The 22,801-nt window shown below is 40.2% G+C and overlaps 10 protein-coding genes across 10 annotated transcripts; 5 read left to right on the top strand and 5 right to left on the bottom strand.

Annotated features, from left to right (window-relative positions):
- Positions 1–129: 129 nt before the first annotated feature.
- On the top strand, positions 130–2,859 carry PAS_chr3_0503 (Zinc finger transcriptional activator of the Zn2Cys6 family; the record flags this gene model as incomplete). Its single annotated transcript, XM_002492684.1, has 1 exon — positions 130–2,859. The coding sequence occupies one exon, from the start codon at positions 130–132 to the stop codon at positions 2,857–2,859; it is 2,730 nt and encodes a 909-aa protein (XP_002492729.1).
- Positions 2,860–6,031: 3,172 nt separating this feature from the next.
- On the top strand, positions 6,032–6,706 carry PAS_chr3_0501 (Hypothetical protein; the record flags this gene model as incomplete). The annotated part of the gene is made up of 1 exon (XM_002492683.1): positions 6,032–6,706. One exon carries the CDS (start codon positions 6,032–6,034, stop codon positions 6,704–6,706), a length of 675 nt encoding a protein of 224 aa, XP_002492728.1.
- Positions 6,707–6,712: 6 nt separating this feature from the next.
- On the bottom strand, positions 6,713–7,123 carry PAS_chr3_0500 (Hypothetical protein; the record flags this gene model as incomplete). Its single annotated transcript, XM_002492682.1, has 1 exon — positions 6,713–7,123. One exon carries the CDS (start codon positions 7,121–7,123, stop codon positions 6,713–6,715), a length of 411 nt encoding a protein of 136 aa, XP_002492727.1.
- A 1,002-nt stretch (positions 7,124–8,125) lies between these two features.
- PAS_chr3_0499 (Hypothetical protein) lies at positions 8,126–10,366 on the top strand (the record flags this gene model as incomplete). Its single annotated transcript, XM_002492681.1, has 1 exon — positions 8,126–10,366. One exon carries the CDS (start codon positions 8,126–8,128, stop codon positions 10,364–10,366), a length of 2,241 nt encoding a protein of 746 aa, XP_002492726.1.
- Positions 10,367–10,470: 104 nt separating this feature from the next.
- PAS_chr3_0498 (Actin-associated protein) lies at positions 10,471–11,592 on the top strand (the record flags this gene model as incomplete). The annotated part of the gene is made up of 1 exon (XM_002492680.1): positions 10,471–11,592. The coding sequence occupies one exon, from the start codon at positions 10,471–10,473 to the stop codon at positions 11,590–11,592; it is 1,122 nt and encodes a 373-aa protein (XP_002492725.1).
- On the bottom strand, positions 11,574–13,112 carry PAS_chr3_0497 (Hypothetical protein; the record flags this gene model as incomplete). Its single annotated transcript, XM_002492679.1, has 1 exon — positions 11,574–13,112. One exon carries the CDS (start codon positions 13,110–13,112, stop codon positions 11,574–11,576), a length of 1,539 nt encoding a protein of 512 aa, XP_002492724.1.
- Positions 13,113–13,271: 159 nt separating this feature from the next.
- PAS_chr3_0496 (RNA-dependent ATPase in the DEAH-box family) lies at positions 13,272–15,941 on the bottom strand (the record flags this gene model as incomplete). The annotated part of the gene is made up of 1 exon (XM_002492678.1): positions 13,272–15,941. One exon carries the CDS (start codon positions 15,939–15,941, stop codon positions 13,272–13,274), a length of 2,670 nt encoding a protein of 889 aa, XP_002492723.1.
- A 136-nt stretch (positions 15,942–16,077) lies between these two features.
- On the bottom strand, positions 16,078–18,522 carry PAS_chr3_0495 (Low-affinity phosphate transporter of the vacuolar membrane; the record flags this gene model as incomplete). The annotated part of the gene is made up of 1 exon (XM_002492677.1): positions 16,078–18,522. One exon carries the CDS (start codon positions 18,520–18,522, stop codon positions 16,078–16,080), a length of 2,445 nt encoding a protein of 814 aa, XP_002492722.1.
- A 450-nt stretch (positions 18,523–18,972) lies between these two features.
- On the top strand, positions 18,973–19,740 carry PAS_chr3_0494 (Hypothetical protein; the record flags this gene model as incomplete). The annotated part of the gene is made up of 1 exon (XM_002492676.1): positions 18,973–19,740. One exon carries the CDS (start codon positions 18,973–18,975, stop codon positions 19,738–19,740), a length of 768 nt encoding a protein of 255 aa, XP_002492721.1.
- A 271-nt stretch (positions 19,741–20,011) lies between these two features.
- PAS_chr3_0493 (Hypothetical protein) lies at positions 20,012–22,270 on the bottom strand (the record flags this gene model as incomplete). Its single annotated transcript, XM_002492675.1, has 1 exon — positions 20,012–22,270. The coding sequence occupies one exon, from the start codon at positions 22,268–22,270 to the stop codon at positions 20,012–20,014; it is 2,259 nt and encodes a 752-aa protein (XP_002492720.1).
- Positions 22,271–22,801: the final 531 nt, after the last annotated feature.

Here is a 22,801-nt window from a genome sequence, read left to right as displayed (position 1 = left end):
CAAGACTATCTTTGTTGCTTTCTTAACGTATCTCTAGTAAATCAACCTCAAGTCTAGCCGTTCTAACGGTAATTCGCGGATATTGATTAGAACCCTTCTGTTATCAATCCTTTGTGCTTTCAAAACTCAATGCCTGGCACCTACAAGTTTCGCCGAAGCTACAAGGCTTGTCTTAACTGCAAGATACGGAAAGTCAAATGCGATCTTGGCCCGCTAGACAATCAGAACGAACCTCCTTGTGCGAAATGTCGTAGAGAGAAGAAAGAGTGTGTCTTTCCGGAATCAAGAAACAGAAAGAGACGATCTGTGGTTGAAAATCAAGACCAGGAATACAACCAAGAACTGTATCCTCATGAAAAGTCTAGAAGGACCTCTCAAGAAGCATCAGAATCTCACAAATATACATCAAGCAATCTCGGACACCCTGGTCCAGTTTTTCCTCCTCCCTCCAACATTAACAATCTACTTAACAACTCAGAAAGAAATCACTATGAGAATCATCCACCACCCATGTCTCAACGTTTAACTGTGCCATCGGTAACCCATAATAGAAAGTTGAAAGACGATTCCAACAGCTCCTCCACCTCTGAATTAAATAACTTGGATTTCAAAACTTCTCAAGGTACAATGGTTTTTCTAGCCTCTGCCGCTGGGGAGATCGCTCGTGCTGATGAAAGAGATCACATCGACGCCTTAAAACGTCATCAGCAGCTGGAAACGTCGTTTTCACAGACTCAAAATTTACAACAGGATATGCACGGGACCCGGGGCGAATCAACTTCGAACCAGTCCGCTGATGAAAGACACACAATGCCACCATTAGAGAGTTCGTCTAGCGTTAGACCTAAGCCTTCAAGTACATTAGCAGACATAGACTACATTGGCCCAACAAAAGTCTTGACAGAGACCCAAGCTCGCCGCCTGATCAGTTTATTTTTTAACACTATGCACCCATTTTTTCCTCATATACCTTCTGAAATGCATAGCGCCGATTGTTTGGCAGGATATCCTATTCTTTTATGTGCTATCTTAACCATAAGTGCGCGGTATCACAAATTAGACGAAAACGATGATGCTTCATCGTCAAATAATATTCAAGTTCATGAGCAACTGTGGGTATATTGCCAGAGGCTTATTTCACAAACAGTTTGGGCAGAGGCATCGACTCGTTCTATAGGCACTGTGTTCGCCTTCTTACTTTTTACGGAATGGAACCCAAGGGCTATACATTGGCGCTGGTCTGATTATGCAAATTCTGATACCGGAGAGCTTGCCCCTCTAAAAGAGGTTGTCCTTGCTGCAGAAGAAGGTGGAAGTGTTACTGGACTTGATGCGATGCGGCGTAGCGATAGAATGGCATGGATGTTGATAGGATCTAGTGTTCGTTTGGCCCAGGACATGGGTTTTGTAGAGCATGATTCGGGTGTCTTCCTGGCTACCCATATTGCCGAAATAAACACAGCTATGAACATAAACAGAAGATCAATGCTGACTAGCTCGCTGCATGAAATTGATATTTTGGATCACGACAGTCAAGATCCTTCTTTCGAAAATGAACCATTGGACCTAGTTGTAATCAAGGAAAAACAGAAAAGAAATATGGTAAACCCTGATGATGATAGGCCTAATTCACAGCCCGTCACCAACCATTTAAAGTTTACAAAGATGCAGATGGCTAAGCTAGAGTTGTTGCAGATTACGTCCATTTGTTACGAGTCGCTATACGGAAAAGACCCCAAGTTTAGTGGTCTGGATAAGCATCAAAATCTAGCATTATTGGATATTCTGTCCCCTCTCTTGGAGAGTTGGTACCGAAGGTATCACAGATTATTAGTACCTTCTAGTCCTTCCTATCTGGCCCACAATAACCCAAGAAAACAGTTCTTGAATCAGTCTCCAGAATTTTATGCCGAATTAGCCATTTTGCTGGATAGAGAGTCTCTGATTTTTGATTATTACTATGCAAAGTTATACATTTTTTCTTTGGCATTGTCTCCTGAAATCTCGAAGTCTAGTATATCATCAAGGAAACAAAAGCAGATGAAACTTGATGACATAGCTAAATCCTCAAAGTACGTTGAAATGGCTTTTAATGCTGCCAAAGAAATGCTATCAGTTACACACCGAACCCATAAGTTACGAATCCTAAGGTTTATGCCGGTTAGATGGCTAACCAGGATTGTTCGTGCCGTAGCTTTCGTGGTGAAATGCTATTTAACCTTAACTTCCCCAGTTCCCATTGCTCCTAGAGAGTTCAACCCTAGTAACATTTTGCACGATGCAGTCAATTCTTTCAATGGAAGCAAGACAGATGACACTAGTAGCAACTACCAAAGTGCAATGTTTTCTGTTATTCCACTGGATGAGATTATTGCTGTCATTCAAAGAGCTGCTATTTCCTTGAGAGAAGCATCACCGGATGAGTTACATCTCTGTACACGTTATAGTACTATTCTCATGTACCTTTGCACCCAAATGAAAGCCCGCAATAAAAACAATGGTAAAGTGATAGACTATGAGGCAGAAATTCAAAACGCGTATAAGGATGCTGAGAAAGTTAGACAGAGTGGCCTTGATAGCCCTGCCAATGGCTTGTCTCCATATGCAAGCGAGAGATCATCGAAACAGAAAGATCATCACTACAACTTGACAGAGCCCATAAATTCTCCTTCGCAGGAGAATACTTATGATGATAACTTTTCACAAATGATGAACCCTTCCGAAACAGTATTCAACTGGTTCTCTAATAATGACTTTGGTGTAGGATTAGAATTTGTGGATGCATGGACTCAAGAACTGGAACAAGACTATCTTCAAAAAATTTCAGAGAATCCGGGCAATTCGGCAGGCAATAGTTAATGTTCATTGAATCATTACATAATAACACAATCCTTTTTTCTAGATACGAATAATTTTCGTTTATGGCCTTTCTTGGGTTCGTTCTTGTTGCCGGGTTGCTCTGATTTGGTGATTCTCAATGGATTGTGCAATTTAGCAGATGGATTGGGTTCACTTCGGACAGATACACCATCAGTCAGGTTGAGTTGATCTTTTTCTTTTACCAACGCTAGCAACGAATCAGTTCCTGACTGGGTCTTCTTCACTGATAGCATATCCCTCTCAGATTGTACAGAATTTCCCCTGGATAATACAGTGACGCTGATTGGCGGCTTTACTGCCTCAACATAACCATATTTATCATACCAAGTGAACTGTTTTTCAACATCCATATTTAAAAGTTGATTGGTGATCTTTTTATTGGAAACAAATGTTGAGGAGGTACTTTCCCTTTTTTCGGCTGTTCTCAAAAGTGAGTCACCTGAATCACTTTGAGACTTCGATTTGGCTTTCACGTTGCCAAGTCGCCGTTGTTCTCCGTCATTTGAACTGTTCACTTTTTCAAAATTCTTTTGTTTAGTTGGCAAAGTAATTGCATCCTTCTCAACGCTTGAGGCTGTGTAGTCGCTTACTATTGAATGCTTTCTTGTAGAGGTTTCTGTATTAGAATCGACATTCCAAAACTTAACTTTGGATCCTTCCGGGAAAATCACATCTAATGAGTTTGCATTTGGAAAGGGTTGTTCAGGAACCTTGTTAGACTCCGCACTATTTTGCAAATCTTCCTGAGAGGTTGACTTCTCCATTCGATAAAAGAGAAGATATGGTTCCTCTTTCTCGACGGCTTTTTGAAACGATATTTCAACTGTCTTATCTTCCCCTTTCTGAGTATCATTGAAAAGTTCCCAAATAGCGGAGTCTTCTCTTCCAGGTATGTATGGATATTTTCTTACCAGTGAAACATAATGGCCGGAATTTATCGAAGAACCCCTATGACATACGCAGCTTTGAAGAACAAGTTTGAAGTTCTTGTGCGGGTTGAAGGAATCTAGATTATATTTCACGGTAGTATCATCCTCCGAAATAAAATAGGGTGAAGAAATCACAGTAGGAATGATTATTTTTGTTTTGTTTTTCTGGGTCTTGCCGTTCACTTCCATGTAACGTTTCAAACATATCGGCACCAGTGGCAGCTTTCGGTTAATGTCAAAATTATATGGGCTATGCTTGGTTCCCTTCAACGGAAGAAAAGGCTTCTTTTTGAAATCAAAACTAGGCTCAGTGTGAAATGGAAGTAATTGCAGGAACATCCACGCAGGTAAAGACACTTCTTCGGAAAAGGAGGATTCCCTTGCAGAAAAGTTGGAAACACTTCCGTCTCTCGGACGAGCTGTAGAGAGTGTAGATGATCGTTGTCTTGGGTAGGTAGATTGAGTGTTTGCACGCTCCTGTACATTTCTAACAAAATTATCGATGGAAGAATTGGAAAGCATGGTGTTAGACGAGAACTGCCCTTTTGGTGATACCTGAGAAGACGAGCTGACAATAGATTCGTCTCTTGACAATGTTGGCTCCATATGGGTAACCTCTTGAATTATGGCATCAGTAAAAGTACGTTTTAGTACTCCTCTCTGTACGAACTCACTAATTTCATCTTCATATTCCGATATGTTACCATCTTCGAAATCCTTTGGAGGTGGGATACCTCTTGAGTTTGAGAAATTTTCACCTGCTCCCATTGATTGAGATCTCACTAAAGTTTTTCGTCTTTGTAAATGTCTTTTGACTTTGATATTACTATTGAAGTAATCACTCAAACAGTCGTCCAATGTTACTGTATTTGATTCATTATCAGGGTCTGGCTGACTCACAGACAAAAAGATACATCTTTCTTGAATAAATTTCAGATCGTCTTTAATATCAAAGCGGCCTTTATGAATAATATCAATCCTTAAAGTCAACAATGGAATCTGTAAAACTTCGGCTAAGAATGCAAACATGAAGGCTGTATCATTTTGTTGAGACGACAACGCCTCTCGGAACCCAAGATCGGATAAATTGTGGCATAATAGCTGCATAATTTCTTTGCTGACAAGTTGCCCACTTCTCAACAAACTTATAATCAATCTTAAGTTCATCTTTAACTTAAGAAGGGTCTTTTTGGGGATATCTTTATCTAAATGTTCCCATTGATTGTACAATAAATACTGATCATAATCGTCCATCCTTGCAAACATGGCAAACAGAAGTGCGTCAATATAACATAAAACATTCTTCCAATTATCCATGCCAATCAGTTTGATAGGTTTCTCATTATCGTCTTTGTAGAACATGCTGGTAGTAACCAATTTATTTTGCTCACATAACTTGAAAAATTGATGCATGACTAAACCTTTCTGTAAGTCCTTTCCGATAAAAGGTAGTAGAGCCAAAAATGTAATTTCATCCTGGCAGATATCCGAGTGGACTCCCCTTGCCTCATTATTGCGTGAGATCATTTTTGTCATATTCCTTTGAAAGGAGTTATGCAACATTAAATTCTTGTGTTCTCTCCAAATGGACTTGGAATGCTTAGTTATGATAAAAACGCAATCTCTCCAGAACTTGGGCGTAAGCTTTGGCTGTTAGTAATATGTTGATTCATCGGATACGAATGGACGGTACTTACTAGCTCTTGCGTAGGGGATTCATTCTCTGGGTCGGGATTCATATCTGTATGCCCTGAGAGTCAGTTATGACGGGTTGTTAAAATAGGGGCTTTTTTTCTTCCTAGCTATGAGCGCAAGGACAGTTTACACCCTGAGCGGTATAAAATCAAATTATACAATCTCGATCAAAGTTGACGTTAATGGCCATTAGATGCAGTGAATTAGGATGAGAAAATACTTATGTAATCACCTGGCGGTGCGGAACTATAGGTCTCGTAGAAGAACGCACTTGAGGAAGGGCCATTGATAAAAGCTGGAGACATGGCAACCAAATCAACAGGAAACTTTCTGTGTAGGTAGAAATCACTAACTGAAGTAGACTCGTTATCACTTGCCCTTCCAGTTTTCTTTGTACAAATACTTATTTCTCTTGCCCTTGTGCGCCGCATTTTTTTCTTCCTTCTAGCGTATTTCTAACGATCTGCCTACCCTTATGTACACTTCTTATCGCTGGACTATTCTTTTTTAGACCAGTACCACCCAAGATGGACTTTAACCTGAACATACATACATCATTGGACATAGTCTCAGATCATATTGAAGCACTTCTATGGACAATTTTGTTTCAAAGATTGTTTGGAACAATCTCTCCCTCCCAGTCCACATTTTTGGGGATAACTTATCCAAAGGTGGAGCTGCCTATACTACAAACACTAATAGACTCTAAGATCAGTCAGTTCAAAAGGGATATCATGGAAAGCAAAACCCTTAGCCAGAATGATCACGATGACGATAATGATAACCAGTCGTTAGAAGATGAAACCGAACTAGGATCCTTTAGACTGTCCTTCTTCGAAAAGTTCTCCAAAAGGGATAGTAAAAACACCCTACTCAAATTCTGGACTAACGAGACGAAAGAATCTAGTGAAGATATCACTGGTATAGTCAATGATGATATACAGAGAGGATCCTTCCAAGACTGTTGGGAAACGTGGAACTTGACACTGTATATTTCATCAGGAAAAGATTATGCCAACAGTTTCTTGGAAAGTATGTTTCAGATACTAGATATTACAGATATTAACAAGTCACATATTCCAACGATTAGATCGGTGGCGATAGCACCATTCCCGTTCAAAATCGCCTACTTGGTGAAAAAAGACTCATCCATTGGAAGCAGTATGGAGTACATTACAGAAAAAGATGCTCAGGAGGAATAAATCAGGTCATATTTTAGAATCTCCTGAAACCAATATACAATCATTATAAATCAAGTTACCCTTGTTCTTATAGAACCCTTTCTTGTTCAGATACGAAATCAACTTTTCGTCATAAGAGTTTGGCTGGAACCAAATAGATTTTACCAAATCTCCTTTCACTGACTCAAGCACCTCTTTCAATGAGTTGTAAGATACGTCTGGTGGCGTGATTACGGACAAGGAATATTCATGGCCATTTGCAAGCGCCTCCAAGATTGAACTTTTTGTTTTGGCACCCAATACCTCTGGGGTTGTGGGGTTTATTGGAACGACATTCAAATTTCGGTCCAAGTACCATTTAAGAACTTTATAGCCATACTTTTCTGGATTCTTAGAAGCTCCAACTACCAAGTATGTTCTATTACCAAAAAATGCCATCTTGATCAACTGTGGAGAAGGAATGGAAAGTGAATCGAGGAGAACTGGGATGCTGATTATGTCATCATTTAAAGATTATCAAGTACTTTCAAGAATGCCAAGGGGTTGACGAGCAACAGTAAAGTTATTCCGATCACAATAATTTTGGTTAAGATTCAAACACCAGAAGTGGATTCGGTATCACTTTGATGGAGCTTGCTGGGCAAAAAGGATGAATGTAAGCATTTGTTACAACTTCTATCCAGATAAAAAACAGGAAGAGGACAGTAGAGCTATTATGATTAGGTCCAACGTCTTAAGAATCCTTCGCTCATCAGCATCAGTTCAGCCCTTTTTAATAACTGTTAATTTTGCATTTTCCCGCTTGAATTCGATAGGTGACTGAGTCGGAAATGATGGTGGTCGTCCATCGTCGCCTTTCTTCCCTCTTACAAACAGTTCCTATCTGAGTTTGATTTTGTTTCTAGCGTAAACCTATGAGCGTGTGGCTCGTATTCTGCGAAAGATAATTGAGTCTTTTGTTGAATGGCATAAATGCTTTTCATGTTTTGATGTCTAGTCACAGGTGACAGCATCTTCCACTTAATCTTAGCGTTCGTTGAGACTTTGAAACCACTGAGTGAGGCTGTATGACTTAATCAGCATTCCAACGGAGTTGTTAGACACTCAAGCATTCATATCACTTTGGACTTATTCTTGGGCCAAATATTATAAAGCACTAGCAGACCGCAGCTTACTGATCCTTCGTGTCGCTTTGTTCCATTTTCTTCAGTCTAATGTCTCTTAATCATGTTCATTCACGAAGAATAGTTTTATCGGCCTGCTTGATCTTGGTATTCTTCTTCCTTCTTGCTTGGTTGCACCATCATATAGTTAAATTTAATCAGTGTTGATTATGTAAGATATCGAGTAATCGAACATCTAGAGCCAAATAATTTCCTCCCATCACAATTAATCTGCACTCTAGATTTACCTGGAAGTTCTCTCCTATAAGCTGGTTTCATGTCAGATAAGGACATACCCTCATCGTTGACCATCTCTCCCTGGTCAATAAAACCGGCTGCTAAGAAAAAGAAAATTTCTCAAGATAAGACGAACTCATCCACTGCACCTAATACTCATCTATACGGCAAAGTGATACGGCATGACAAAGAGAAAAGAAATAAGGCTTGTAACAGCTGCAGAAAGTCCAAAATCAAATGTGAAAGCAGCTTAGAACAGGATAATGCTCCCTGTAAAAGATGTTTAAACCATGGGCTTCAATGTGTTTATGAATACAAAATTCCAAGCTATAAAGTTATTGGCGGCTCAAGTGTCAACGAGGTACTGGATAACTCAAAAAATAACTTTAGACCAACCGAAAAGGCAGATATCTCCAAAATTTTGAACCCCCAATCGTCGCAGGTACTCACCACTTCTACCAACCAGGCAAGCGAAACACCAATACAGAATTCAAATAATCAAGGTTGGAAGTCGTCAGTGGAGAACCGTTTGCAAAACTTTGACTCCACTCTCACCGATATTTTAAGCCTACTTAGAGATCGGCAGAATGGAAAAAGTCAAGAACCTTCCATTTCGGCTACTATAGACTCAATACTAACATTGGAAGATGCTCATATATTGTTTGACTATTTTGATACAAACATTACACCTCAACTATTTGGTTTTGATCTTTCTAGTTATTCGGTTAATGAGTTGAGGGCAACTTCACCTATACTTTTTATTACCATCTGTTGCATATCCTCAATTCATCATATCGACTTTAAACACATACATGAGTCCCTCAAAGGGCTTTTAGAAAAGTTATCTCAGGACGTTTTACAAAATCCACCGAATAACGAAGTAGAAGCTTTCAACACTATAATTGCATTATGTATATCCGGTTTCTGGTTTCAAAAGAATCAAATCTTTACTGGACTGGCTCTCCAGCTAGCCAAGAATATGAACCTAAATGTCCCAGTAAGAAAAAATAAAAGAAAGAGGAGAAATTCAAACTCAAGATCAATATCCGATAAGGATCGTTTGAAGTTATGGTATCTACTGTTCATTCTGGATGGACATCAGTCACTAGCTTTCAATAGGCAACCGCTATTAAGTTCTAATGACCCTGCTCTTACTCATAGTAGACAATTGCTTTCATCGGAAAGTGTTAGGGACAAGTACTGTGAAGCCCTGAGAGAAAACCCTTCAACTGAATTGATACTAAATGGAAGTCCTCCAGGAAGTTCATCTGACACGGACTCTCCTTCAAAAGTGACGAATGGCTCAAGTACATCTGACCAGTCCCACGAGTTAAAATATTCTGATTTGAGACTAGTATCTCAAGTGGAATACAACCAAGCAATCAGTGAAGTGTTTAGAGGAAATGCATGGGACCTCTTAACTCCTGCTTCATTTGGAATCCCGTTTAAAAGTAACGTTGAACTGGATAAATGGATGGTTCAATGGACGGTGCTACTTTCCCCCATGCATTCGAATAATATCTGGTCTTCAAAGTCCACCTTAATTTATTACAATTTTGCAAAAATGCATATCAACTCCCTCTCCGTGAGGAAGCTGCATACAGATGGGTCTTCATTTCCCGAGTGGAAGGATGATGAAGATGAGGATGATGAGTCATTGAGCAACACAGAATACGAAAATAAAAGAGCCCAAGTATCAATTTGTAAGGAGAACAGTCATAGTAGTGACTCAGACGACTCAGATTCTGATGATGAATTTATTACTCACTCTCCAGTGGTGTCACAGCGTGAAAGTCTGAAGGTGTCTTCTCAGATAGCAGTGTCTGCGGCCGAAACAGTTTTGAATTTAGTACTCAGTGACAACGATATAATCAGTGCATTAAGGTTTGTTCCCGTACACGTTCATGTGATGCTTTACTACGCTGCGATGCTAGTCATAAACTCACCTACCCTTTTAAGGACGCACTTCACAGGTTCCAAGAACCACAAAGGAAAAAAAGAAGATCCTAACTTAACTGCAGTCAAAATCGTTAAAAAGCTAAGAAACTTAATTTACCACCACAAGCCTATAGACCGAAAGTTTGCTGAAATTGTCATTCTAGGTTTGGATAAACTATTGGCTGACAAGCATTCCACGTTAAAAAACGAATCTTCAGTTGATCCTTCGACACTTCAGAAAGTTTTTAATGTTCTTCATGAGGATGAAATAAACTTTAGAGAGGAGTCCAAGTTAGCTGAAAAGATATTTGCATGGCCTGGAACAAATCATGGCCATCCTTGAACACATTTAAGCATATTTACTAACATCGCGATATGAGTTTATGTACATCAGCTGAACTAGACCCAGTTACACAGAATCATATCAACGTATTTAATTTCAAAAAGATGAAGGTTGATTGGAATGACGTTAAGGAGAATGTCATTAGAGCTCCTCAAATCTTTCTTCAGAGGACCAATCTTGCCAGTACAAATCCATCTCTAATTGATGATGAAATAATCGGATTGCAAACCAACTTCAAAAACTTAGTCACAAACTGCAAGCACCTTCAGGTTTCTTTGAAGAGGTACGAGGAATCTGCTAAGTTTATGGTGGAATGTGGGTTACAAACTGGTCAAAGTCTTAAAAGTCTAGTTGCGGATACATCGAAAACTCGAAGTGAAATTGACAGTTTATTTCTCAACAAGATCAATCAGTACAATATGGTATTCCAAGATTGCAAACCAATTGTCATAGAAGTTTTGACTTCCTTGAATGATAGAGTTGGAAGCAGATTGAAACAGTTGGAATCTCATAATAAAGAAGTAGCAAGCTTGCTTAGACAACGAGAATATGCACTTTTGGACCTAAATAAAGAAATGCTATGTCTTGAAAGATTAAAAGCTAAAGGCAATTTAATGACTTGCAAAGAGCAGCAGAAAATCTTCACAACAGAAAGGAAGTTAACAGTATGTGAAAGAAACTTTACCAAACTAAACAGAGTGATTAAGCAAGAGCTTCCTGTCTATTTGGTGATTTCCAAGAGTATAATTGAGAACATTCTCCAAGTGATCTATTTCGGCACATTGACAGTATTTTATGAACTACAGAACAAGCTCAAGTCCTTAGAACGTGATATTAACCTTCATGATGCGGACCAAAGTCATTATAGTACAACAACAAAAAACATGGAATTAGTTTCCGTATTTAAGGCCAAACATGCGCCAGTCGCTCTTCAAGTTGATTCCCTGAAAATATGTCATTTCTACGAGAAGAATCTACGAAATGTGGCCTCTAATATCCCTTCAGCTTCGACTATTGTTACAAATTATTCAGGTCTAAAAATCGTACAGGAAGATAAGGATTTAGTATGTGTTGCAGGGTATAATTTTGAAAAGATTAATGATCAAGACCTATCGTTCAAAAGGGGTGATCATATTAAGGTACTCAAACAAGAGGGTTCATGGTGGAAAGGAGAATTGAACGGGAAAGTTGGGAATTTCCCCTCTAATTATGTCGAATTAATTTGAGAACTCCCTTTCTTGTGAGTGCCTTCTGTCATTTCTTGAATGGCTGACTCCCATTTAATAGCACACATCTTAGAACAAAAATGTCTTCTGATTGGGACATTCTTAGCATCGGCAATGTCCCACCACTCATAAACTGCAGCTACAGGCTCTATAATAATATTCTCGCATGATCCACAAGATTCGCCATTCGTACCTTGGATTAGTGCCTTTGAGGCCATCTTTAATATGTATTTGCTGGTACTTTTTTTCCACTGTTTAGCTTCGGAAATCGATATTCTATAGTTTGATATACATCTCAATGCTAGTTCTGTAAGTCGTGGGACATATGATGTAGAGTTCTTAATTAGCTCTTGCTCTTGTGAATCAAAATCCCTTTCATCAGCAAAAGCCTCCGAAATGGTAGTTTGTTCGTTAAGTAGATTAGGTGTCCGATTTGGAGACAGGTAGGGGCCCCGTTCTTGTTCAAGGACTGACTTTGGAGAAGATGTTGACTTCTCGAGTAATGAGAGGTCACCACCAAAACTACTATAGGCTTTGTTTAGCCTAGGCATAATTTTAGATGATTTTCGCTTGTTGGACCATCTGATTCGACTAGCATACCGCGGACCAGGTTTCAAATTCAGTTCGATATCACCTTCACTAGGCTCTTTCAAAGGGTTAGGACGTAGAGAAAAAACTTGCAGTTTATCCAGCTTCAAGATCGAATGCGGCAAGTGGACTATATTGTTATTACCCAGTGCCAAGTACCTTAATTGAGTCAGCTTCTTTATGTTGCCTGGTATTCTAGTTAGATGATTAAACCTTAAGGATAAAACATCAATAAAAGGAACTTGGAATAAACTATGGCTCAGGCTACTAAGGTGATTATGGCCAAGGAAAACATGTAATTGAGGAGACGAAAGATGGCCAGAGTCATTCACCATTATCGAATCCTTAAAATCTTCGAACTCATCAGGTATAGAAGTAAGCCCAAACCTTTCTAGGTCAATTTTATTCTCATTATCCTCATCAAAAACCATGCGGAGTACTTTAACAGCTTCCCGTTGGGCTTCTGCCGAGTCTTTGTAAAGAAATTCCCGATGACCCATGTCATGATCTTTAGTGGGGCTAGTTGAGTAAAGTTCACAATTTCTGACTCCCGAGACTCTTCCATAGTTATCGATATCCAATTCCAATGTGTCTTCTGACGAGAGATTTTTTCGGGCCAACTGAGAGAACGTGAGTTGCATGGGAATAGGTTGAGACTCAGGAGCGACAACATCAATGGGAGAAGAACTTGAAAGAGAATCCAGTTCGTCTATTCTTGGAGGCGAACTGGGCATAGAATTTCGTTGTGACACGATTCTGTCAGATGATTCCGTGAAGGACGAAATCATATAATCGTCCACTTCATTGAAGTACGTGTTGGCCGTGCCGATGTTAAATTGCCGGTCTACCTTTCTTCTTTTTTCATTTCTTTCAGCTTCAGTTTCTCGAGTATGCGCCATTTCGGAAGATAGTTTATCGCAATCATCCTTCATGAGCTAGTCAATTGAATAAATGCTTTCTTCCGTCCGTATATGAGTTGGATGGTTTTCCCCTGATTGATCAACGAGTTTAAGGCTATAGGAGTAACGCGCGGGGGTGTCCAAAAAAATAATCTTACCTAATTGAGAGCGGTGCAGTCTCGTGACTTCAATTCACATTCTATTCAAATATGGGGTAAGAAGTCTTTCTTCAACGGGGATACAGTTTCTCATGAACTGCTGGCTCGTTAAGACTAATTCATGATAGATAACATACCTTGGAGGTGGTACAGCTTTAAATAATGTCGAGGAAGGATGAATGTACACTAACTGGTTTTCCTTTAACGACTTATAAGTCCCACTTTTAGACAGTTTAGCTGTATTAGGGAAGAAACCGGCGATGAACGCTCGTTGAATCGGCAGTAGTTTGCTGTTTTTGCTATCCTGTCCTGGGTTTGAGATTCCGTGTTCGGATTTTTCTTTGTGATTCAATATTTCAACTCTGTCGCACACTCTTTCTAACTGATCTCGGACGTTTCTAGCCCTTGATAGCGATTTAAATTGCAGGAAGTTATCCTTGCACCACTGATATGAATATCCTGTGTCCACCCATTGATTGAAGATTGTTAGCAATACCATATGGTCCCCTCCGTTCTCGACTACGAATGCTTGCTTGGCCTTATCAGCCATAGCTTTGTTTTTCTTTGGTCTGAAGAATAAGGCACTAGATTCTCCCAACATGGAAACTATAGTCAAAACTTCCTGAACACAATTGTATTGATCACTGGCAAGTAGAGTCCTTGCTAGCATAGGATCCGTTGGAAACTCGGCCATTTGCCTTCCTGTTTTTGTCAACCGGCCTTTTTCGTTTAGCCCTCCTAGAGAATACAGTAACTCCAGAGACTTCATCAAGGCCTCTGGAGAAGGTGCATCCATGAAATCGAAATGCAAGAGATCGTTGATCCCCAAAGTCAGCAATAATAAAACCACACTGGTAAGGTTCGTCCTTAGAATCTCTGGAGTAGGATTTTTAGGCAGTTCGTTGTCGTAGGACCACTTCGTATACAATCTGAAACATTTACCCGGGCCCACTCTTCCTGCTCGACCTGCCCTTTGATCAGCGGATGCTTGGGAGCATGGAGTCACCACCAGACTCTCCATACCAGTTGCAGGATTGTAGACATTCTCTTTAACAAATCCTGGGTCGATGACATATTTGATGCCGTCAATGGTAATTGATGTCTCTGCGATATTAGTAGCTAAGACGACTTTCCTTGCATTGGGAGGAGTCTTCTCAAATATTTTCTGTTGCATTTCAGGGGGAAGATTGGCATAAATTGGGCAAATGATCATTTCTTGAATTTTGGACCCCAGTTTGCGACATATGTCGGTTATGTTTTCTTGCATGTATTCAATTTCATCCTGGCCTGTTAGAAATACCAATATATCCCCAGGAGTTTCTTTTTGGTTCGTATGTATTTGAAATATTGTAGTTATCGCAGCTTGTAAGTAATTTGCCTCCGGTTGAATGGTGTAATGAATATCAACTGGAAATCTTCTTCCAGGGACGTTGAAAATTGGAGCATCGTCGAAGAATTTGCTAAACTTTTCCGCATTCATTGTAGCTGACGAGATCAATAATCTCAGATCCTTTCTATATTTACAGATGTCTTTCATTAATCCCAGAAGAATGTCAGTGTGAAGTGTTCGCTCGTGAGCCTCATCGATCATCATGGCTGAATAACTACTTAATTCAGGGTCATTGAGAAACTCTCTTAACAACATACCATCAGTCATATACTTAATTACTGTCTGATCAGTGGATCTGTCGTCAAATCTGATAGAGTAACCCACAGTAGTTCCAACAGGACAGCCAACTTCTTTGGATACACGAGAAGCAACGCTCATGGCTGCTACCCTTCTTGGCTGAGTACATCCTACTTTTTTTCCATTTTTTGTGTACCCAGCTTCATGAAGAAATTGGGGAAGTTGAGTAGTTTTACCTGATCCTGTTTCACCGACAATTATGAGTACTTGGTGGTCCTTTATGGCCTCTAAAAGTTGTTCTCTATACCTGCAAACAGGAAGGGATTCTCTAGTTTGTTGGATATTTCGGATCTCTTGATTCTTAAGATCTTGAATCTCCATCTGTTCCGCTTGTTTAATAGCCGGTTCTTCACTGTTTCCAGTGAAATTGACATGGAACTTTTCATCAAAGACAAAATCATAATTCTTACTGTCTGGCAGGCTAAATTCCTCCAAATTAAGTTCTTTTCCAGTAGTAGCCATTCTAATCTGTTGACTTTCCCAAGCTTGATCTCTGGTTTGTTTTGTAGCCTCATATTTTTCCTTTGAATAAAGTACATCAGCCTTTCTCTTTCTATCCGCTGTGGAATCATCTGGCAATTGGTAGTTTTCTCCGTCCTTCAAAAGTTCAGATCTTTTCTCAAAGATCTCTAAAATTTCCTTCTTAAAACTGATTTCAGAGCGTTCCTTCTCTGTCAAATTCTCCCATCCATACTTGGCTACATCTTCCTCTAGTTCATTAACCTCTCGTTTCAAAAGTAGGAACTTGTCCTTCTCTCTTTTAGTTAGATACTGCTCCCTCGCTAGTCTTCTCAATTCTTTCATATCTGTGGTATCATCAGCTCGTGGTTTGGGTGCTTTATTCGCAGTTTTATCTTGATCTTTCAGTCTTTTCGAAAACTCATCTCTTTGTTTTTCATCATCATCCAAGTCATCTACAGATTCGAGTTTGGTATCTTTTTTCTGCTCATCATCACTATCATCTGACCAGTTAATATGCTGCCTTCTAATGCTAACACCACCAGTTCCCTCAGACATCTCACCTTCTGAATAATCTCCAAGATACGATACCAGATAAAGTTATGTGCCAGAAATACGTTCGCGATGCTCAAAGATGTCTATTACTACTTAAGAGCCCAAATCCATCTATGAAAAGAATTCGACAAAAGAGGGTCTAGAAGTTTATGATCTTCATGATGAAGAAGCCAATCAAAATCACAATGCCATAGCAAATTACAGAAGCTGGAACACCTCTCGTGATAAATGTTCCAACAGTCAAATACGGTACTCCAATTTCATCCAGTTGACACACAGCAGCAACGTTGGGAAACCCTGAAGTTGGCAAACCCATAGCCATTGAGCACATCAATGCTGTAATCATGATTAAAATCCTGGGATGTGGCTCTGGTAAAGCATTTCCGATTTCGGCTGCCAATGGTACAATGATCAAGGCTGCAACAGTGTGAGAAACAAATGTGGCCACCACTAAGACCAGTAAACCAAAAACAAGTGAAATGGAAAAAATATCCAAGTCCATCACTTGAGCTTGAATCGCTTTTGCAATATGAGCCAGTAACCCAGAAGATGAGACAGCTTTACCCAAGGCAATACCACCCATTGCTAGAAGGACAATATTCCAGGGATAGTTATTAATATCCTCAGTGACCAGTAGACCAGCGGAGTAAAAGGCAATGATGGGTATAATTGCAATAATTCCCATTTCTCCAAAGATATAACTCAATTTGGATTGCAAACACCAGAGAATAATGGTGATCATGGTAACAAATACAATGTACCATTGCGCAAAGGAAAATGGAGCGTCAATTGGTTTGATGGAGACCAAGTTTAGATGCTTTTGGTTTTGAAATGTCAGCAATAATAAAATCCACACTAATACCAATGCTACAACGGCCACTGGAAGAGCGATAATGAACCATTCTCCCCAGGAAGGTTGAGGATCCATACTTTCTAAAGCTACGATATTCTGGGGGGATGCAATAGGGGAAGCAGTGCCTCCAATGTTCGATGCCAATGCAATACCTAAAATCAACTGTTTTGCAAACACTGAACCAGTCGGAAGAGTTCTCAACAATGGTTGAATGATGGATAACATCAAAACTGGCGCCGCCACGTTACTAACCCACATCGATGCAAATAGAGAAACGCCCATAATGGTCAAAAGAACTATCGGAGGAGAATTTCCTGCCTTTGAAAGGATCCAAGTGGAGATGGACTTGTCAACATGATACTTGGATAATGCAGCTGCTAGTGTAAAACCACCTAGCAGTAACATTATAACAGACGACCACATTTGGGAAAAAATGTACTTTGAAGCTTCTTCTCCGGTGAGTACATGGTCATCATATGGATCTTTGAGCACACCTAACACTACAATTGATAAGGGAATTAGTAGGGCTGTAATGTATAGTGGAATTGTTTCTGTTGCCCAAAGTAAAGATGCGCAGACCAGTATTGCGAAACAGTTCTTTTGCTGAGTATCTTCAAATGGAGAAAGGAAGAGAAGCAAGATTGACAGGAACGCAATTGCAGAGCCTTTAAGTACTGTTTGAGAAACCAAAATAATTGGAATTCTAAGATACCTTCCAGCGCCCAGCGAAACATTGATGCTGCTTGCAATAGGAATTCCATCAGGGGTGCCTTTGACCTCTTCAAGATTAGCAGCTTGTGTCTTTCTCTCCATCCCCAACATATCTCTCCAGACGGTGTTTCTCTCCCAAACAATATGTTCTCTTAAATGGGATCTTAATTCTGATTTGGCAAGATTGAAGTCGCTGTCCGTAACCAAAAGAGAGTAGATAGAGATAACGGAGGCAATTTTTTTGTTCAAAGTATCTAGAGTTGATGGTTTGAAAATATAAGAGACTTCAGGCAGCTTTGCCAAATATTCTGCCTTAACCTCTGTTTCCAACGATTTATCGAACTTCTTCAAGGCTTTCGAAAACCCTATCTGATTCAACTCAATGAAAGACTTCAATTCGCTAAGTGCGACATAAATACCAGTTAAGCTTTTCTTAGTGGTAATGGTGACTTGAGTGCTAAAATCAAGGTTAAAGTCATCATCATCGAAAAGCTCTGGCCTGGAGGTTCTTCTCTGAACAAGGGATTTCAAATTATCGTAGCTATGACAGTTACTATCGTTTGCTGAGTTGATTGAAAATCTTGAAGATGATACCGCACCTGTTTCATCGGTTGCGAAGTCGTTTGATTTGATAGTTCCAATCAAATCTCTTAGTCTTTTACGAACTGGCTCGTCCTGCATCGTTGAGTTTTTGTAAGAAGATTCGAATTCTTCAATTTCTCTTATTATCTCATCAAAATCTTTATAAATGTGCTTTTCCTTCTGTTTGTAGAAGGTATCGATCTTACGCAGCTCCTTGTCCAGTGCCTTGAAAAAGACATCTACAGGATCAGAGTCTTTGAATCTGCTTCTCAAAGGTTCCTGCTCACTGTCATAAGGCGTAGTAGTCTTGGAAAGTGCTCCACTGTTGACATAATCTCGCTGCAAAGAGTAGATAAGCTTTTTTAATGTCGAGTACGAGATGTACTTAGTGGACCATTCTGGTACCGCATTAAACTGAAGAGAATGACTAAACTTCATAATATACGGTTGCTGTTTCGGATGAGGTGTAAGATCCTTTAAGGGGATATATTCATGAGTAGAGCCTTGAATCTTAGAAGTCAGTGAGGCGGATAGTGGGACCAGAGGGAAGGAAGGAGGTCTGGATGTTAGAAGGCATATTTTTGTCGGGCGCGCAGTCGCACAACGTTTCTCGATACAGATTGTCACTCCATTTGCCATCTGGTAGGCCGCCTTCGCACAACCTCTTTCCATCCCATCGCCGCTTCGCGGCTTGCAGGTGACAGGAATCGGAGGATCGGACAAACGCGGAAACTTCAAGTGGGGAGGAGACTTTAAAAGAAACAAGCAAGTGAACTTTTTTTTTTTCCTTTTAGGTACATCTTCGGGGCTCTAGATATCTATATATATCTCACAACGGATCCCTCTTTTGTTTAAGCAAGTTCTTTGACAAAGAAGGCAAATGACAAAATGGCTCTAACTAAAAAGCCGGTGATAAAACCTATTTTTATCTCTAACCTTGACCAGATCGAGAAGGTAGAGAAGGTAGAGAAAACGAGAGAACAGGCTCTGAATGACATCAGGGAAAAGCTAAAATCCAACAAACTGAAACAAGAGGAAAAGGCAAGAGAGGAAAAGGAGAAGCAGGCAACCGTCATGTCTTGGTCTCCTTCACCAATTGTCGCAAAGAAAAGTTCCAGTTGGGGTTCACAGAGTTCTGGGAGTAGTGGCAGTGGTACTGAGTCTCCTGCGATAAGAGACTTTAGGCGAAAACAGTCACGAGAATTGTTTGGGGACTTCAAGTTGAACATCCCTTTAAAACAATCCAAATCTGCTCAGAGTATCATGGTGCTAAACTCAGATAACTCTAGTAATTCATCTAAACGACCATCGTTTAACAAAGGTCGCTCAGAGAGTGTTCTTCAGTTTACGGCTTCAAACAACAAACTGGATTCTATTTGGTTACACAAGATGACCACCATCTCAAGACAGCATTCAGTTGTTTCGTCCCTTGATGGACAAGATCCGAACGAGGAGGACGACATCATGGAAGATGTTGAACAATTTCATGTGGTATCAGGGACCACTACCCCATTGGACATCCCCAGCAGCTGCCATCATTCACCAGGGGACTCTGAGTATTTGGATGACGCAGATTTCGTCGCCGTCTCTCCGAAGTCGCAACCCCCCAGTATGAGTGACTTAGCAGACTACTACAATCAGAACCAGTTCCTTTGAAATAACCGCATGTCAGTGGTAATCTGTCATCCGATCGCGCGAAGATGAGAAGGTTTGCAGGAGTTTGAAAGGCTAGGCCTGAACAGGATTGTTTTTCATAACTATATCATGATACTACATGTTACATTAATTAATATTAGCAAATTCATAATGCCAAATTGAATATTGTGGATCAACGATTCCACTTACTCGTCAACTTTTTTGCAGTTCGTAGTTCTTGCCCCTTTTCTTCTGTCTATTTTGGTGTCCTCCACTTTTTTCGCACTTTAAGCTAGCTCTGGTGGGGTGTTAGTTGTTCCTCTGTGACAAGGTGGGCCCAAATTCTATCAGTATCGAACCATTCATTCGTATAGCAGGAGAGGAACTCTGGCTTGCTCTGCCTTAGCTTGTAAAGACACTGATCTTTGTCTCCGACAAAAAGACTTTCAATGGAATTCTCCATGGAGCTCGGGTCCATATAATCCATTCTCAGTGGATACTTCTTGTTCTTAGGCTTGGGCAAGCGATCTACAAAGGAGAGTTTTTGCCTGCTGCTGAACAGGTTCAGTTGGTCTAATGTTTTGGCGAAACTGCTTGCGTCGTACTCCCTCAATTGATTGAGATTTATGAGCAAGTAGTTCTCTAGGTGAAGTTGTTTCTGAAGATTTATGTATCCATATTGATGCAGTTGCAATGTCCTCACGATAATGACAATCATAAACTTGAAAAAATCATGACATCTAAGCATGGAAGAGGAGTCATCCTGCAAGACGGGGTAAAGTCTGAGACTCAATATTAGTATGCTTTCGATGTTGGGCCACACACTTTTTTTGATGAGTGAACCAACACCAAAAATAAGCAGAGGCCCAAAGAAGTGAACTAGTATCATAACACAATAGTGTTGCCCTGTAGTCGCAAATGCAGGGAAGCTCGTGATTTGAAAGTCCTGAGTCCAGTCCAGTAAGAATGGAACTTGTTCCAGGAGGGCTTCGAAGATGAACTCCCGCACATACCCATTCAACATCCATTCTTTGGAGGACGTTGAAAGCTGTGGAGGGTTTCTACTGAAAAGATTGATCAATTGTTCACTGATGTTAGCCAAATCCGCTCGATGTCGAAACATGGTGCTGATGGTAGATGAGCTGACTTCCAAAGAATTAGAATTGCTCAACATCGGTTGCGGGATATCAATCTCACTGAACCTAAAACTTTGAGTTAAATTTGGTTTCAATTCATACAAGTGAGTGATAGTCAACAATCTTGTGAAAGAATAGCAATTCCAGAACACTTTACGGCGATATTGATTGGCATCTTTATTGATGTACAATTTTGCAACAGTGCAGATTTTATCACCTAATGCGCTGTATTTGTAGGCAATTTCATTGTGACCAGAGCATAAGAAGTAATAGGAGATCAAAGTCAGCAACTCCACCACTTGAGACTGCTCTGAAGAAATGCACATAAGAGGAACTATGGAGAGTGCATCCCGAATGTAGACAAATCCGGGCAGTTTCTCTGGGTTTTCATACACTACTTCATGTGAGAGGTTGATAATAGTTGAATTTGAAACGTGCTGTGAGAGTTTTGCATCCCTAATCAGAGATATTGCCACGATACACAACAGTACGGATTTAAAAAACAGTTCATTATCTTTTTTTTCTTCGGTACCTTCATTTGGTTGAAACGCGTTCACATTGTTGTCGACAGCCTCAAATAAAGTACTGATATCTGTGCTCAGAACAAACTCTTTAAACATGAAGTGTAGACTGCCTATCATGGAATAAAGTCTCTCGTTGGTAAAAGAATCAAGCGCACGGTCGATGGCTTTAAATCTGGAAGGATCTGATCTTTGATCCTTGGCAATGTGGAGTTCATTTTCCAAGAATTTGATGCGATCTTGCAAACTTCTAAAATGACTTTCAAGAATGGAAATCCTTTTACCCGGAGTTTGGTAAACACATTTGACTTTACTAATAGAGCACAACTTGCAAGGATTTCCCCCTGTACACTTTGTTTTTCTTTTCTTACATCTGATGCAGGCGACTTTGGCCCTAGGATCTTGTTTCGACTTGGTTGCTGCGGGAGGGTTCACCATCAGCGATAGAGATGACTTCGGCTGTAAAGTGTCCTGGGTGACATAATTCTGAGGAAACTGCTGATACATAGGGACCCCAAAGGCTTGCCCTGGAACAATTGGCTGTGGGTGTTGTTGTTGTAAAGGTAGGGAATGAGGAGGCAGAGGAGTAATCTGAGGTCTGCCACCGATTGCACCGCCAGGTAGATTCTCTAACTGAGAACTTTGATGGCTGCTGCTTGATTCATACATATGAGTTGGCTGGCCATGGCCCGGATTAAATGCTGGGGACGGTTGGTACGTTTGATATTGCCACTGCTGAGGATACTGGAGTTGTGAAAAGTTAGGGATGGATTGATGGCGAATGAATGGTTGCTGTGGCTGCGATGGCTGCTGTGATTGCTCATACAAGTTCAGATCGGTATTCTTTTGTGTACTTGAGTGTTTTTCCTCTTTGCCAGCTTTTTCGTGAGCCATATTATGATTTGTGAGGTGAAAGTGAATGTTTCTATTTTTATTAATAATCCAATAAAGGTTGTCTCTGAGGCTAGAGACTATATGCTTTTGTTTCTAAGGTTATGCTTGGCCTATAACAGCATACCCGTTTTAAGTGTCTACAGGTGGGGAGCTAAAATTTGAAAATCAACAGGTCAAGGTGCTTTTATCACCGTGGGCCTTCATCACAATAGTGACTAAACCGCACCCTAATACGTTTCTTTTTTCGTTCCCTCATGTTCCTGTCGCGTCTGCTTCCATGCGACCAAAATGCAATTAAATGCACTATTGGCTATTGGGATAATGCAGAGATAGGCAATGTATACTTTGACTTCTTAACCAAACTCGTAGCAGGATAGATAGCCTTACGGGTAGCTTTATTACACGATCGGCTCATTCAAATAATCAACTCAGGTATTGAGTGAGAGTACTTTGAATATTGTGCAATATCAGCTCCGAGAAGACTTTCAGGGACAGAATGCAAAGCGCCTTTTTTCTGAAAACGGCATTCTC

This window comes from Komagataella phaffii, chromosome 3 (assembly GCF_000027005.1).
Source record: "Komagataella phaffii GS115 chromosome 3, complete sequence".
Classification (NCBI taxonomy): Eukaryota; Fungi; Ascomycota; class Pichiomycetes; order Pichiales; family Pichiaceae; genus Komagataella; species Komagataella phaffii.
This window is presented reverse-complemented; position numbering and strand designations above follow the sequence as displayed.